Genomic DNA, 16,357 nt, shown 5'->3' on the forward strand with positions numbered 1-16,357 from the left:
CTGTGTACAATCTCAATCTCTTCACCATCCATCCTGATGCTGCCAATTGGTCCAGTGGTGAGAATCTTTGTCTTCTTGATTGAGCCTCAATCCATATTGTAGGCTGCAGTCCTTGACACTCTGCAGCAGATTCTTCTGTAGTCTTCCTTATTAATTTTCCTACTTTCAGATGCATAGGAAGCAATACCATGGCTTGGATCAAGTGCACCTTACTCTTAGAGCTGACATTGCTGCTCTTTAGAGCTTTAAGAAAGTCTTTAACAGCAGATTTTCCCAAAGCAGTAAATCTTTTTATTTCTTGGCCACTGCCCCCGTAAGAGTTCATCATAGATCCAAGTAAAATGAAATTATTGGCAAGTTCTATCTTTTCTCCAACTAGTACAATGTCACCTATTGGTCAAGTGGTGAAGATTTTTTTCTTGATGTGGAGATGTAATCCATACTGAAGTACATTAACACAATCAAATGTTCTGGGATTCTCATTCTTCTCAAGCCATAATTTATTATGATTCATACAGTCAAATGCCTTTGCATAGTCAATAAAACACAGTAAATATCTTTCTGGTGTTCTCTGCTTCAGCCAAAATATCCCTCATTCCATGACCTCTTCTGAATAGGCTTGAATTTCTGGAAGTTCCTTGTATAATGTTTGAGCCATTTAAAAAAATAATCAAGATTTTATTTGCATATAATATTGTTCAATAAGTTCCACATTCTGTTGTCATTTCTTAAAACATAGTAACAAATATGACTCTTCTCAATTAGTTGGCCAGGTAACTGTCTTCCAAATTCCTTGACATAGGCTAATGAGCGTGCTGAGGGCTGCATTTTTTTTGTAAAACATGTCAACTGGTATTCCAATTCTTGGGACTTTACTCCTTTTCCACTATCTTCAGTAGAGCCACCTCCTTTGGCTGGGGCCCTTCCCTCTTACTGGGTACCCTTACTCCACATATTCCATGGTCCATTTGTCCACACTTGGACATGTCAGATTGGCAGTGACTGCTGGCTATCTCTGACTGGATAACCACCCTGTACCCATCCCCTGTACTGGCAAAGGTACCATTTCCATCCAGTCAGGCTGACTTGTCTAGGTTCCTCTGATGTCAGCAGGAACTGTCTTAGGTTGACACATTCTTTTTTTTTTTTTTCTCATTCACTTTATTTATTTCTTAAGTTAGAGAGTATACATGAGTCCAGCCAGAACAGAGCAGGCATACGGCTGGACCTGTTGCTGTGTCACGCTTTTCACATTGCATTTCAGCTGCAGTAACACTATTCTGGAAGGAATCCACCCGAGTCAAAGCTGTTTAGAGAAGGGCTGGAGAGGCAGTTTCCCAAAGATTCTTGGTTCTTTTTAAAAGCAACCTCTTGATGCAAGGAGTGGTTCCCAGGCCCAGAAGAGGAAGAGTGGCTAGAGGTGGGGGCTGGGCTGGGTGTTAAAGTTCACTTCAGAGAGGAACCCACTTGCCACAGCTCATGGAACATCAAAGTGACTGTCCCCCTTGGACAAGAGCCAGCCCCCACGTCTCATGGAACATCAAAGTGACTGTCCCCCTTGGACAAGAATCAGCCCCAGCTGGTAGCAAGATCCCCGCAGTTCAGGGCGGTCTGAGATTTTGAGTCTGGGTTTGCTGCTCTTGGTCCAAGTCATGCCCTCCAGTCACCAGCACCAAAGTGTCCTAAGAACTAGCTCCACAATCTCTCCATGCTGAAGTGAAGTCCACGTGGCACTGTGTCATGTCCAAGCATCCAAGGGAAATGCACTCAAATCCACAGTGATGGGAAAGAGTTGGAGACCCACCATGGTCGAGGGGCACCCCATCAGCCTGTCCGTCATTAGCTCCCTCCAGTCCTGCCGCCGCTCTTCCCAGAAAAGCAAGGCTGGCACCCGGGTCAGCACCATGCAGGAGTCAGCACACATGATGGACGGGTGAGTAACAAAGTTTTCCAAATACTTTTACCCCATAATAAAATAATTTTAATAAAAACATAATTTAAAGGAAGTGTCCAAAGCTGAGTGTAAAATCAAAGTTGTAAACGCTATCAAAGTTTGATGGTTCTTTGGAAGAATCATCCTTACCAGATTCAGTCATGATTTATTGATGGGAATTTCAATTCCGTGATTTCGGAGTCAGGGGAGCTGCTTCCACTCTTGCCACTGTAGGTGTCTCTGGGCGAGAGCCGGCAGCCTTTCTGCAGGTAATGTGGCAGCCTTCCTACAGAGGCCAGGAGGAGGCCAAAGTAGGGCGGGGAAGGCTTGATGGGCCTGGACAGGAACTCAGGGTGGTACTGAACCCCAACAAAGAATGGATGATCTTCCAGCTCCACAATTTCCATTCTCTCTCCTTCAACATCTTGGCCAACAAACTTCAAGCCTTGCTCTTCCAAACATTTTTTCAAAACTGGATTCACCTCAAATCTGTGGCGGTGCCTCTCCTCCAAGAACTCCGGATCTCCATAGAGTTTTCTCATGACCAAGTTATTGGTCTGGAACAGGGTTCTCCTCTTGCCCAGCCTCATGGTTCCACCCATCTGCCCGGGATTGTGTTCTGGCATGTCTATGACCAGAGGGTGGCTTGTCTTGGGGTCAAACTCTTGTCGAATTGGCATCTTGCCACGCCAGCACATTTCTTGAGAATTCCACCATGGCCAGGTGCATTCCTAAGCACACACCCAAAAAAGGCTTTTTCTGTTTCCAAGCCCAGCTGATTGTGTGGATTTTTCCTTCTGTTCCTCGAACACCAAACCCTCCAGGCACCAGGACACCATGCGCAGCTTCTGCCAGGCTTCATGGTAGCAGATGGGCTCTTCCTGCAAGGTGCTGGGATCCAGGTCTGTCGAATCTATGTACTTGATCTCCCATTTGTGGTTGATGGCCAGTGCAGAGTGCTCCAGAGCCTTAATGACAGAGGTGTAGGAGTCGGGGAACTTCATGTATTTGCCCACAAGGGCAATGGAGCAGGTCTCCAGGAAGCGGTCGTACCAGTCAGCCATCTCTTTCCATTTCATCAGCATTTTTTGTGGCTGCCTCTCAATAGGGAGATCAAGCCTTCGAAGAAAATAATCTACAACTCCTTGTTCTTCTAATAATAAGGGGACTCAGTATGTGGATGAGACATCCTGGACACAGATGACTTGCTCAGGTTCAACGTGGCAGAACATTGATATTTTCTCTTTCACTGATGTGTCAAGAGGGTTTGAACACCTGCATACAACCAGATCTGGAGAAAGCCCAAGCCCTTGGAGCTCCCGGACACTATTCTGAGTGGGTTTAGTCTTCTGTTCCCCTGTTGAGGGCCTAGACTAACTTGAATATTACAAAAGTTCTCTCTTTTAACCTTGAACTGGAACTGACGGAAAGCCTCAATAAAGGGCATGCTTTCTATATTTCCCACTGTCCCACCTAGCTCAATGACACACACTTGAGGTTCCAAGCCGTCTTCATCGACCAGGATTAGGATTAGCACCTGTCTCATCACCCACTCCTGGATTGCATCTGTGATGTGAGGCACAACTTGGACAGTCTTCCCCAAGTAGTTGCCTTTGCGTTCCTTGTTAATGGTGTGCTGGTATATCTCCCCAGTGGTCAGATTGTTGTCCTTGGTGAGGCGGATGTCAAGGAAACGCTCATAGTTACCCAGGTCAAGATCTACTTTTCCACCATCATCCAGCACAAAAACTTCCCCATGCTCATAAGGGGAGAATGTCCCTGCATCAATATTAATGTATGGGTCAATTTTCATTGACGTTACATGCAAACCACATGACTTCAGAATTGTGCCCACACTGCTGGCAAGGACTCCTTTCCCATTTCCGGATATAACACCACCAGTAACAAGGATGTACTTCATCTTAATTTCTGACCTGACACTGGCTTCAAATCAGCTAAAGAACTAAGTCGACAAAACCCGCAGCAAGTGACCCGGAGCCTGTGAGCAACCCGGCCGCATGCGCCCAGCAGTCTTTCATGGAGGCGGGCTCCAGGCGGTGCGCACGCAGAGGACCGCCCCGGGGGCGGGGCCCGGAGAAGGCCAACACATTCTTGAAACATCCTAGACCAGAGGAGGTACCAGTCACATCCTGGGGCTTCAGACACCACTCAAACGGGCAGAAACTTTGGTCTGACTAGTCACTCCAAGTCCAGTCTTCTCCTGCACTGGCAGATACACGGTCACAGGCAAAACTGTATTATTATTTCCCATAATATGTATGCTGGTTTTGTTTTGGTGTTTTTTTTTTTTAACAGATTTATTGAGCTGTATGTTAGTACAGACGCTGGGTTTTGCCCATAGTGCTTTTGATGTACAAAGCCCAAACATTCTGCCAATTCTTCTTTAGCAGTGAAACCAGAAAGGTGACAGCCAGCTGGATGTTGTAAACAAGTTCATTTGTCACCTTCACATGGCCAACAGCCACTGCCAGACACAGGACCTTTTTCATCTGGAATTTGATGGTGGACTTCACCTCCTTTACTTTTTGCCACCATGTTCTCACTGTGGACCAGCAGAGAAGGGAACTTGTCAGCCTTATTTAGCCCTGGACCTAGGATTCTTGGAATCTGCTTGATCAGGGATTCAGAGGCCAAAAAGGCATTACTTCTTGGACCAGCTTCTTATTCTTGTTTTTTCAGCACTTGAATGTCCATGTGAGGGATATCTACAGCCTTGGCTTCATCACAGTGCTGCTGGTCCTAAAAAACACACACCGAGAACTTGGGGCATGGAGTAGACTTAAGCCTAATGTTCCCCTAGATGTGCTTGTCCTTCTGAGGGTCATAGTTCTTCAAACTGATCTGCAGCTCCAACTCCAAAAACTTTCTGCATTTGCACTGGTTCCCATGTAGGACTTCCCACATCGCCTTGTAAAGGGCGTCGTGAGAGACTGCTGCTCATGGTTCTCAGTGCCGCAGTAACCAGAAAAGCGCATATGCTGGTTTTAAGGTGTCATATCAGCAATGAGTTTATGATGAGGAATGTGGCATCAGGATTGGAGGAAGGTTCATTAACAACTTACATTATGCAAATGGCACAACCTTGCTTGCAGAAGCTGAGGAGGACCTGAAGCATCTGCTGCAGAAGGTCAAAGATTGTAGTCTTCAATATGGATTGAAGCTGAACATCAAGACGACAAAGATTCTCACCACTTAGCCAACTGGCAGCACCATGACAGATGAAGAGACTGAATTTGTTAAAAATTTCAGCTGGCTAGGCTCCACAATCAACACTTTTGGCACCAGCAGTCAGGATATCAAAAGACAAACTGCACTGGAAAAATATGCTGGCAGGGACCCCTCTGGAGTGCTGAAGAGCAACAATGTCAGTCTAAAGTGTGCCTGATCCAGGCCATGGTCTTTGCAACTTTTTTGCTATGCATCAAAGAGCTAGACAATGACTAAAGATGACAGAAAAGCCAATACCTTTGAGTTGTGGGGCTGGAGAAGAGTATTGAACATAATATGGACTACCAACAGAACAGGTTTGTCCTTGTGGGCAAGGATTTTGATGCTCTAGCTCACACACTTTGGGCACACTGCCAGGAGGGATTGGTCCTTGAAGGAGGACATCATGCTTGGAAGGGAGGAACATCACAGGAGAGAAAGACCCTGGATGAGATGGACTGGCAGTATCTGGGATAATTGGGGGGAGAGGGGGGCTAGGAGTGTTAGAGACTGGTTCAGGATAGGTCAGTCAGGGTTCAGGCCTATTTTGCACAGGGTCACTGCAAGTTGACTTGATGGCACATAACAATAACCAGTGAATATTGTTTGATAATTCCTACATTCTTCTCATCACTTTTTATTTAAATCTAGATCTTTTGGCCAAATCTAGATCAGTTGGCCAAGTAGCTATTTCTAAAATTTCCTAGCACAGGCTAGTGGGCACAATCAGGGTTGCATCTGTTTGCTGAAATGGCTCATTTGGCATTTCATCAATTGCTGCACCTTATTTTTTGCTAATGCTTTCAATGCAGCTTTAACTTTTGTTACCATGGTTCTTGAACATATGCTCCTTCCTGAAATAGTTCAGTGCAGAACAATTCTGTTTGGTACTGTGAGTCTGTGTACTCTTCCCATTGTCTTTTGATGCTGCCTCTATCATTCAAGATTTTACTCTTGGAATCCTTCAGTATTGCAACTTGTGGTTTGAATTTATTCAGTTCTTTTAGCTTGAGGGATGCGCAGTGTGGTCTTCCTTTTGGTTTTCTAACTCCAGTTGTGTGTTTTGTGACCTGGCTCACACCTTGGAGCCTGGATCACTACACAGGTGAGCAGAAACTGACCTGATCAGGTACTCCACCTCTTCTCTTCCACTCAGCTGACCCACAAGGCCGGACAGCTTTCTATTTCTCAAAGCGTGTTTACTTGTTTTATAATATTCGTATACTTAGTTTGCTCTTCTGAGTACAGCTGCTGTTTGCTCCTTGTCTCTGTACTTGACTTGCATGTGATTCTGGACGCTATGACACTAGTTCCAAATACCATGGGTGGACAGGTTTCAGTGGCCCTTCCAGACTAAGGAGGACTGGGACTGAACCAAACAGGCCTTAGAAAACCATTAAGACTTTGATGTCTATTATTTTATTGTCTGCTGCAAAGAAGGAACTTGGCCTTGGACTCTGCACACTGTATACTGTCAGCAACTAAATGTAAATGGCCTTGAGTGCACGAGTGGGCTCCATGGTTTGGAACAAGGTTTCTTGACTGGAAGGGGGTAACGAACAGATTGCAGGTGATGATTGCACAAGAGCATGAGCTCATAGCACAGTGTTCATCTTTGGGGAAGGACACGTCTGCAGGCTATGGCCTAAGGGTCTACACAGTCTTGGTGAGATGTTGACCATGGCCTACAAGCAGCAGAAGTGGCCTTTGCCCTCCTTAGACCAGCAGGAGTCTTAGTGGTAGGCCCAAAATTTGGGGCCTCAATTTCGGGCTGGCCCTGACTAGGGAAGAACCTGGGCAGGCAGCATCTCTTTCATTGCTGTGTTAACAAAAGTCTGATGAGCTAGGTTACCTGTACAACTTGGGACTTAGGGGGCCGGTAAAGGACCTTGAGGGTGTGACCTATGATTACGCATCCTGCCTGGCACTGCCAGGGTGGGACCTTCCAAAAATGGGAGCAGATACTCCAGTCTGGTCTCGGAGATGGAAAGTCATCAGCCCCTTGGGCCCAGGACTCAGTGCCTATAGGACAAGGGAGCAGCAGTCTTGTCACAGCCATCCAGGAAGGGCAGGGATGCTGAGTGCCTTCAGCCAGGCCAGTATCAACTCCAAAGAGTCAGTTCTTGGGATGCTGGAGGTTGGAAGCCTCAGTGGAAATAATTCTGCCTCCTCTGCTATCACCCTAAACTCCTCACAGCACCAGTAAGTTCCAGTGTCCATGTGCTGGGGTCTCAGGTGTTAACAAAAGCAAGAGCAAACCCATAGCAGTGCTAATACTCTGCTCCAGGCCACCTCATTTTGCCTCTTGTCAAAATGACCTCTTCAAGTTTTCAGAACCCTTCCAGCTGTCTAATTCTTATTTGTGGTGCTAAACAGTTTATAAACTTTTGCTCTAAAATACCATTTTTAGGAAGACCAGTTTAAGAATTAAACTTGGGACCGGAATTATTCAGGGTCTTGCTAGAGCTGTGAAGTTAAGAGTCCTGACACCAAAGCCAGTGCAGCCCAGGAAACTAGTGATGGAAGCACCTGAAGGCTTGTGTTCAAAAGCCCACTTTGCCCAGACAGCTGGCTGAGCTTTCAAACATCTTTACATTTTTCTTCCTCTTTGATGACAAAGTGATCCCTTGCTGTCATGGATTGTTTCTTCTCCAAAAATACATACAGAACAGGATATAATGATCCTCAATTATCTGGTAAGCCAAACAGTTTTAAGAGGGCTTCCCTAGGGTGTGGTCTATAACATCTATAATTCTCAAGTGAGGGAGCAAAATGGGGCTACCTAGAACCATCAAAAATTTCCAGGAGTGTGCATCCTTTGGACCCAGGTCCCTGGACTGGGAAGCTTCTCCACGGATGGGAAGGCCAGGCTTACAGAGGAAAAAAAACAAGGGCCTTCTAAAGCTGGTGTCCAGAACCTAAGCTAACCACCTAAACTGTGACAGAATTTGCTAAAAATACTCATTTGTGGCATTCGTTATAGCAGCACTGGAGAACTGAAATTTGCTGAGAGGAACCCACTGCTTGATATGCATGAATGCTCAACCAGCCACTTCAGACAAGCTCAGCAGAGACAATTCCATTTTCCGAATGACTAACTGAAACCAATATGGGCTGAAGCAAGGATGCTATTTCTTTCTGGTTCATAGAAAAGCAATGAGCTAACTCAATCTGTCTCCACAGCTCCCCAGAGTATGTCTCCCACTCCCACCCAGTCCAAAGTTCCTGAAGGTCTCAACTACTGCAACAGTATCATTTTTATTAAATAGCAAAGAGCTGTCCAATTTCTGGGAAATGGGTACTCTGTACAGTTCTCAGTAAGTATCAGTCCTAGGCCGGAATCTCAGCTTCTAGATCACTGTCTGAATGACTCTTGGGGTTACTCAACTTTGGGGATTAATTCACTCAGCCTAATTTCTCTGTAACGCTGGGATAGGGTTGCTGAGTTGTCGCCTAGGGAAGAAGTACAGGTGGTACCTGGACCTATGCTAGCATCGAGCAGCTATTAACTATACTCAGTCAGTATCCTATTCACTTAGCAGCTGAGAGTCAAAGAGGCTGCAGCCATCCCTGTTGGCCTTATAACTCTCAATGACCCATGGAGACAGACAGGTCAGCCACCATGTTGTCCAGAGGTGGTGTAAGAGCTGAATGCTATCTCAAGGATGAACCCTCCTCCGGTCTTCAGGAACAAAGACAATGGAAATGGAAGTGAAGAGCTGGGGGAAGACTGGGTGTGATGAAGCCAGGCAGGATGGGCAGCACACAATACAGAGCACAAAGGTGGGGGCTGAAGAGGTGAGAAGTAGCAGAGGAAGTTCCTGGTACCCAGGATGCAGCATGAGGCCCCGTGTTCCTGGGAAGTGGGACCTCCCCACTGAATAGCAAATAGGCCCCAGCACATGCAGATGTAAAACACTTGCTCACAAAAACTCAGTCCCCGGAGCCCAGCAGTCAGAAGACAGGGGTGGCAAGAAATGCCAAGCGTGCGTTTCCAAGCTGGCATCTTGAGGATTCCAAGTCCCAAGAAGCAGGGCTGAAGAGGGCTGGGCTGGTCATTATCCTTCCAGGAGGGTCAGCCCATGTCCACAGCTCCTGCCTTGGGCAGAGAGCAACTGTGCACAGAAGCCACTGCCAGTGGATTTGATTTCCAAGTGTGGAACAGGCTTTGGCAGAAGGGCCCTGATGTGGGTCAAGGCTTGCGGGGGAGGGTGCCTACCTGAGAGAAAAGACTGGGGTAGGGGGGTCCTGAGTGGTGGAGACCACAACCAGTCAGGTGCCCCGCAATCGGTGGCCTGCTGCAGGGCCTATCACATGATTCCAAGGCCTTTTACTTCACAGCTAGGCAGCTGTTTCCTCATCTGGCTCCTCCCACTTTACCACAAACACTTCAATGTCTGGCTCCTCCTTAATAATCTTCCCAATTGTTCCTCGCTCTGGCTGGGGCCCTTGCTCCTCCTTGGTGCCCTGACCCCTTCTCACAGACTGCCTGGTCGCTGTAGCTGGGGCTGCCACCAGGGCTCCAGATGCCCCCAGCACTGCACCGGCCGGGGTCTTGGGCACCTTGTTGTGGATTTTCTCATGCTGAAGCATGTTGGAGCGCAGGCTGAAACTTTTTCCACAAACGGAGCAGGAGTAGGGCCGGATGCCAAGGTGGATGCGCTGGTGGGCGCTGAGATGCGAGCTGTGGTTGAAGTTCTTCCCGCACTCAAGGCAGTGGTAGGGCTTCTCGCCCGTGTGGATGCGGTTGTGCGCAATGAGGATAGAGCGATGACTAAAGCCTTTGCCACACTCAGGGCACGGGTAGGGCATGTCACCAGTGTGAATGCGCTGGTGGGTGACCAAAGCTGACTTCTGCGTGAAGCACTTGCTGCAGACGGAGCACTTGTGGGGCTTGATGCCAGTGTGGATGGCCTGATGGGTGTTGAGGTCCGACCGGCGGGCGAAGCGCTTGGCGCAGTGGTTGCAGGCATAGGGCTTCTCACCCGTGTGGATGCGCTCGTGCTCAATCAGGGTCGAGTGGCGGGTGAAGCTCTTGCCGCACAGTGGGCAGGAGTAGGGCCGGATGCCACGGTGGGTGCGCTGGTGGGCATTGAGGTGGGAGCTGTGGTTGAAGCGCTTGCCACAGTCGGGGCAGCCATAGGGCTTTTCGCCTGTGTGGATGCGCCGGTGCGCATTGAAATTGGAACGATCATTGAAGCACTTGCCACACTGCTCGCACTTATGGGTCTTCTTACTGCTAGTGCCGCTGTTACTATGACTATTGGTCTCGCCCTCACTGGCACGGCGCCGCTCACTGCCAGAGACTGAGAGAACATGATTCTCTAGTCTAGGTTTCTCAGGGATTCTACCCTCCTGGGTCTCTGGAAGGCTGGTGGCGGATGAGGCTGCCTTCAGCTGTCCCTGCTCCAAAGGCTCGTGTGACAAATTGTCCTCAGCATGTCCTGAGCCCTGGCTGCTGGTGGCTGACTGCTCACACTGCAGGGTGCCCTCCAGGGCTGTCCCCTGCTGGGTTCGGAAGGGCTTCATATCCCCCATGGCAGCTGGACGCAGGGCCTCCTTCTCGACTTCTAAAGAAAGAGGGTATTCAGTGAGGAAGGCTTTAAGGAAACAAAGCTAAGAGGGGCACTGGTTCTGAGAGATGAGGGGTCCCAGAAGAGAGCACCACTCTCTACAGTCATGCCCAGGACAGCATAAGGAAAGGCATGTCCTCACCCAGCAAAAAGTAGACTGGAAGCCCAGCGGGGTGAGGGTGTCCCCCGTAGGCCCCAAGCCTCACCGGTGCACAGGATCACCTTCTCCTCCTCCTCTTCCTCATCTCCCATCTGGTGTCCAGAGCCGGAGGCCTCACCCTTTCCCTGCACTTGGGAAGTCAAGCAAGGCTTGTTGAAGGGAAACCCTGGCCAGAAGGAGACACGGGACTCAGCCACACAACTCCTGGGGCTGCCCAGCACCTGACACCACTCACTGAGAAGTGGTGGTGAAGGCAGAGGGGGGCTGCAGGTTGGGGTCCTGGGCTGTATTAACCACACCAACCCCACTACTCTCCAGTTGGATCTGATCCTCCATCTGGTTTTCTTGAGTGCTATATTCTTTATAGGAAGAGACTGCTCAACCTACTCCTGGTCAAGGTGCTGGTAGAGATGATCTACCAACCTAACACACCACATGCTGTTACCACCCGAGCTCCATGGGGTAAAGTAGATGCATCAAGTCACTTCCAAGAAAATAGGCTGAGAGGTCAGTGGAACACTGGGGAAAGGCCAGGACTTGTGGAGCCAGGCCCCCAAGGGACACCGGTCAAAGGAATTAGGAGCAGAGACCTGCTCTATCCTACTCCAGGCATTCTACAAGAAACAAGTTGATTTAGAGCACCTGTGAAGCCACTGGGGAACTCTGAATGGGTGCTAAGACTCTCCAGTCTCCAAGGACTTGCTAGAATGTCAATAATGTGCCTGAGATAAAGGATGAGAGGGCCGGCTGGGATCAGGTGGACACACAGGACCACCATCCAACTCCAGCCTGGAGCTGCCAAGTCCCCTGGGTACCCCTGGCACAGCAGGTGACAACAGGCAGTGCTGAATGGATGAATGAATGGATGAACACACTCATACTCTGAGTAAGCTTCAAACTGTCCCAGGAAGACTAGAGCATGAAACTCAGCAGACGAGAGCCCTGAGGCTTAAAGACTCATCATCAGGTCAGTAAGAAGCCAAGGGCCCAAGAGGGGAGCAGAGAATCCAAGTGGCTGGGCCTGGGGCAAAGCTGAGACCATTCTCTGGCCAGGCCAAGCAGCCCCAGGCCTCAGGCTTCCTGCTCAAACCTACCCTCCTTCCCCTCCTTCAGGAGCTTCACGGAGGACCCTAAGACTCCAGGAGTAAGTCAGCAATGCCAGTGACTAAAGAGAAACCAACTCGTTGATTCTGACCAAGCAAGAATCTCTGGCCATGTGATGATGATGAAATGTGATTAAAAATGCACATTTTCAAAGCTCACCAGCCACACCTGGCCTGTAGCTACTGTATTAGCACTGATAAAGAACACTTTCATCAATCCAGAAAGTTCTACAAGAACAGCGTTATTTAGAGGACATGAGAAGGGAAGTGAGACACTAGCCAAGGCCACTCACCAAGGCCATTCTTCTTCTTCAGGGAGTCCCTGTAAAAGCGCTGCTGAGTGTGGTCCAGGCGGCCCCACTCCTCCCGGGAGAGGTACAGAGCCACATCCTCAAAGGTCACTGGCATCTGGGAAAAAAAAAAAAAGAGCAAGCTGGTCACTGTAGAAGCCATGCCACAGGGGCCGATGAAGTGACAAGATGGCACCAGATGGGCAGTAAGAGCCTGGACTCGAACCCGCTGCTGGATGAGGTTGCCTGCTGGATCTGCATCAGGGGGCGGTGAGCACCCGGGGATGGCCTTTCTCTGTGCGAGTTGTGTGTTGGAAGAACAAGGCAGCTGTGTAGAGCAGAAATGAGAGAACAAAGCTTCCTTCTTTAGGGCCACAGCTAAGGCCCAAGACACCCCCTCCCTGCCCATGTTCCTCCCCAGCAAGTCCTCAGGCTGGCGTGCAGACCCCGAGTCATGCTTGGAGAAGATGCTTGTTTGTCCTTGGTGTCTAGTCTGGCATAGACCCTGGACAGAGCCCTGGGGAGCAGCTTGGTTGGCCTGCAGTAGGTCCAGAGCAGGAATCCCAGCTCCCAGAGTATGCTGTAGATTAAGGGCTTTCCCATGACCCCCAGCAGAGCTGTGAGGCCAAGGCCTCAGCGTGAGCAGAGGAAGCCACTCACCTGGGACCAGGCGGTGAGGAGGGCCGAGGCTACATGCCGGTCTCTGGTTCTCCCCTCCCGGGAAGGGGCTGGGACCTGCAAGGAGGGGCGGGCTGGGGGAGCAGAGGGGTTTCAGGTAGCCAGCTCCTCTGCTGGGTTTTGCTACTCCCATAAGGCTCAACCCTGTCCTCCAGGCACCTCCACGGCTCAAGGATCTTCTCCTTTCCCTGAAGCTACAAAGTGGCCTCTGAAGCAGGGGTGCGAGGTGACTTGGAGGCTGTCTCTCCACACCTCAGCTGCTCTGCTCACCTGCTCTGCCCAACCAGGATAAGGTGTCTGTTCCTGAGCAGTCACTGCCCCTACTTGCCGCCTCCCCAGGAAACACCTTTTTGCCTGCCCACCCCTGCTCACCACCTCTGGGCTGCCTCCCCCTGCTCACATCTGCTGGGCAGAAGATTCTTCTTGGAGCCATGGCTCAGGGATGCCAACCGCCGCACACTTGGCGCCCCTTCCTCCTTCGATGTACCCCCAGGGTGGGGGTCATGCGGGTTAGTGTTGGGGTGAAGTGAATGTCGAGTGGCTCCCAAAGGCTCCTTCTCCTCTGAGTCAGAGGGCATTTCTTGAGGATGTTGGTGACCTGGAAGCTAGCAAAGGGAGCACTTCAGCATCTGGTGAAAAGTGGGCTGGCAGCAGGAGATGCAGGGTGTCAGAACACATGATGGGTTTAAATCACGTAGCTCTGGCTACACTGCAATCCCAATGGTACTGGTTTCTTCTCTCCATGACTCCCAGATAACTGGATCACCCCAGCAAGGATAGGGCAACAAGAAGGGGACAAAGATGGGTTGAGCCTGGCCATGTGCAAACACCAGGGGTTACTGTTATTTCTAAACCAAGAAAAACCCAACTGCCATCAAGTTAATCGCAACTCAAGGGGACCCGGTGTCAGAGTATAACTGCACCATTGGGTTTTCTTGGCTGTAATCTTATAGACTCAGATCACTCTTCTGTAGAGTTGATAAATGAGTTCATACAGCCAGCCTTGACCTGGGGATCTGGGGCAAACCTGTTTGTGCCACCTACTGAGATCTGTAGCGCAAGAGTTTAGGGCTATCTGTTGACTGTCTACGACCATACTTTAACCATGTAAGGATTTAATCTCAGGTGTACCTTGCCTCACTTGGTTTGGGGCACCAATTCTGGGAGGTTAGAGTCAGCAACATGTGGCCATGGGCCATTCTGGCCTGAATTAAATCTAGACAAAGCATGGGCAGTTTTCTGGTTTGAAGGTAACAGATTGAGGGTGGCTCCGCCTTCACACTCACCCTGGTCTGACAGCAGGAAAAAGCCCTCGTCACCCTTCCTCACGTCTCCTCCCACATCACAGACTTTTAATGTTTGTTCAGTATGTAAAACTCCTCAAGCTATACTTACAGCACATGTTTTTCTTTGTATGCACAGTAAAAGCTGTTAAAGCTGAAAACTGTATAAGGGGGAAACTAGTTAGGAAAAAAAAAAAACACCCTAGTATTTTCCACCAAAAGGAGCAGTACAAAAGTGACTTGGTAGCCTTGTTAAGTCTTTCACTGCATGTTATACTTCAAGAGGAAAAAAAAACCCAAACACAATGTGTTGCCACAGATCCCTGAAGATAGGGTATAGCAGTATCTTCCTGAAATCTGTAAACGTCAAAACACAACACGAAAAAAAACCCCACAAAACACATCAGCAGTCCCTCGTGGTTTCAGAGGCAAGTTCATGACCAAGTCTAGCTGACTAGCTGCAGGCAGGTCTGTATGCACCACACACATTATATTCCTTATATTTTTAGTTACACTACATGATACTTCTGAATGGCTATGTATTTTGTTTGAAAATGGTTGCTTTACTGAAAAAAGATAATATGAATGAGTGTGCAAATAAAAAAGGAATGGGCTTGAAAAACAGACACAAACATATTTGTATTCTGAGTTGCTGTCATGGACTGAACTGTGTTCCCAAAGTATATCTCGGCTGGACTTGGCCAACATTCCTAGTCTGACCGTTATGTACTGATGTAGTCATCCTCCATGATGTGATCAGCCATGTGAAGATTATTAGGGTGGAACGCAAGCGCCTTACTTGGGTGCGCAGGATTTAAACTTTCATGGGAAAGAGGCCCTCATCCTACATAAGAGAGAAGAGACTGAGTGGAGCTTGTCCTTTGGAACCAGGTTCCATAGCTGAGTAGCTTCTAGAATCAAGAGAAGACTGATGTCAAGACAGGTATTTTCTAAGGAATTCTCAGCCACAGATACTGAAAGGAGACAAAAATCTTCCCCCAGACAGAAAGCCTTCCCCCAGGGCTGGTACCCTGAATTTGGAAGTCTAACCCCATAAACTGTTAGAGAAGAGATTTTTTTTGTTTATGGCAGTCATGCATTTGTGGTATTTCTGTCACAGCAGCAGTACACAACTAAGACTGCTGCTTTGAAGTCAACTAACTCAAAAAAGCCAAGTGTGAACTGCTCTATAGGATCTTCAAGCCTGCGATTTTCTGGAAGCAGCCAGTCAGTCCTAAAACCATCCAAGGCGTCTGGGCATGGCTTGGAAACGCCGGTCCTTACAGTTAACAGAGAGTTCCGTTTTTGCCACCCAGACATCTAAGAGAAAAACACCTGTCACATTACATTCGCAGGGACCCAAAGCAAGACTTAACAATGTTTCTGCTTGCCGCCGCCTTGAGGTTCCTGACATGGAGGCGATTCAGCTTTTTAACTCATATTCCAGAGGTGCACTGGTTCCCAAATCGCTATACACTAAAAACACCTCACTTATTCTACTCAAGACACCATTCTCCTTCTCCCGCAACTGAGACGGCCAGGAACTCACCACAATCGCCGAGCAGGACCCAACAGAAACGCGGGTCTGGGCGGAGCCCAGTGTTCTGCCACCAGCAGCCGAGGGGGAGGTGGACAGTCAGCGGTCAGCGGTAACGCTCTGCCCAAAAAAAAGCGAAAAGGCAGGACGCAGCGACAACTCGCATTCCTCCGGGCACTTACCAGCGGTGTGCGCCCCTCCGGTCTCCTCCTCGAGACCCAGGCCCCAACCTGGAGAATGGCGAACGCCCACCAAGCGCGGCGCACGCGTGACCAGAGCCCGCGCCGGGACACTCAGAGCACAAAGTATCCTACGCGAGCCAAGTCTGTCGTCACTCCAGGCGCCGGAAGCCCGCGCAGGGATAGCTGGGAAACAACGCAGCGCACACGGACCCGCCAGGTTTGCGACCTTTCTCTCCGCGGAATCCTCGTCTCAGCCCGGAAGGTCGACCAATGAACGGAGAGAATTCCCGGGGCTGGCCAATCAAGAGGCAGCAGCAATAACACATCATTTCTCTGCACCGGGATGAAGAACCTGAGTCTTGATTCGCTGCGTCATCATACCCCCCCCCC

At 49.3% G+C, this 16,357-nt stretch overlaps 2 protein-coding genes and 2 pseudogenes across 2 annotated transcripts in view; all 4 read right to left on the reverse strand.

Annotated features, from left to right (window-relative positions):
- Positions 1–1,924, reverse strand: part of ZNF205 (zinc finger protein 205) — a 43,754-nt gene extending 41,830 nt beyond the window's left edge. The window contains exon 1 of the mRNA XM_006897492.1: positions 1,821–1,924. Coding sequence (XP_006897554.1) covers positions 1,821–1,924 — 104 coding nt within the window. The remainder of the gene's footprint in view (positions 1–1,820) is intronic.
- A 164-nt stretch (positions 1,925–2,088) lies between these two features.
- Positions 2,089–3,863, reverse strand: LOC102876802 (annotated as a pseudogene).
- Positions 3,864–4,266: 403 nt separating this feature from the next.
- Positions 4,267–7,077, reverse strand: LOC102876139 (annotated as a pseudogene).
- A 2,425-nt stretch (positions 7,078–9,502) lies between these two features.
- LOC102876546 (zinc finger protein 205-like) lies at positions 9,503–13,543 on the reverse strand. Its single transcript, XM_006897493.1, has 5 exons — positions 13,366–13,543; positions 12,948–13,039; positions 12,291–12,405; positions 10,941–11,060; positions 9,503–10,731 (listed from the first exon to the last, which is right to left on the reverse strand). The coding sequence occupies exons 1-5, from the start codon at positions 13,541–13,543 to the stop codon at positions 9,503–9,505; spliced, it is 1,734 nt and encodes a 577-aa protein (XP_006897555.1).
- Positions 13,544–16,357: the final 2,814 nt, after the last annotated feature.

Source organism: Elephantulus edwardii, unplaced genomic scaffold, assembly GCF_000299155.1.
Source record: "Elephantulus edwardii isolate Elephantulus edwardi_28Jun2011 unplaced genomic scaffold, EleEdw1.0 scaffold00209, whole genome shotgun sequence".
NCBI lineage: Eukaryota > Metazoa > Chordata > Mammalia > Macroscelidea > Macroscelididae > Elephantulus > Elephantulus edwardii.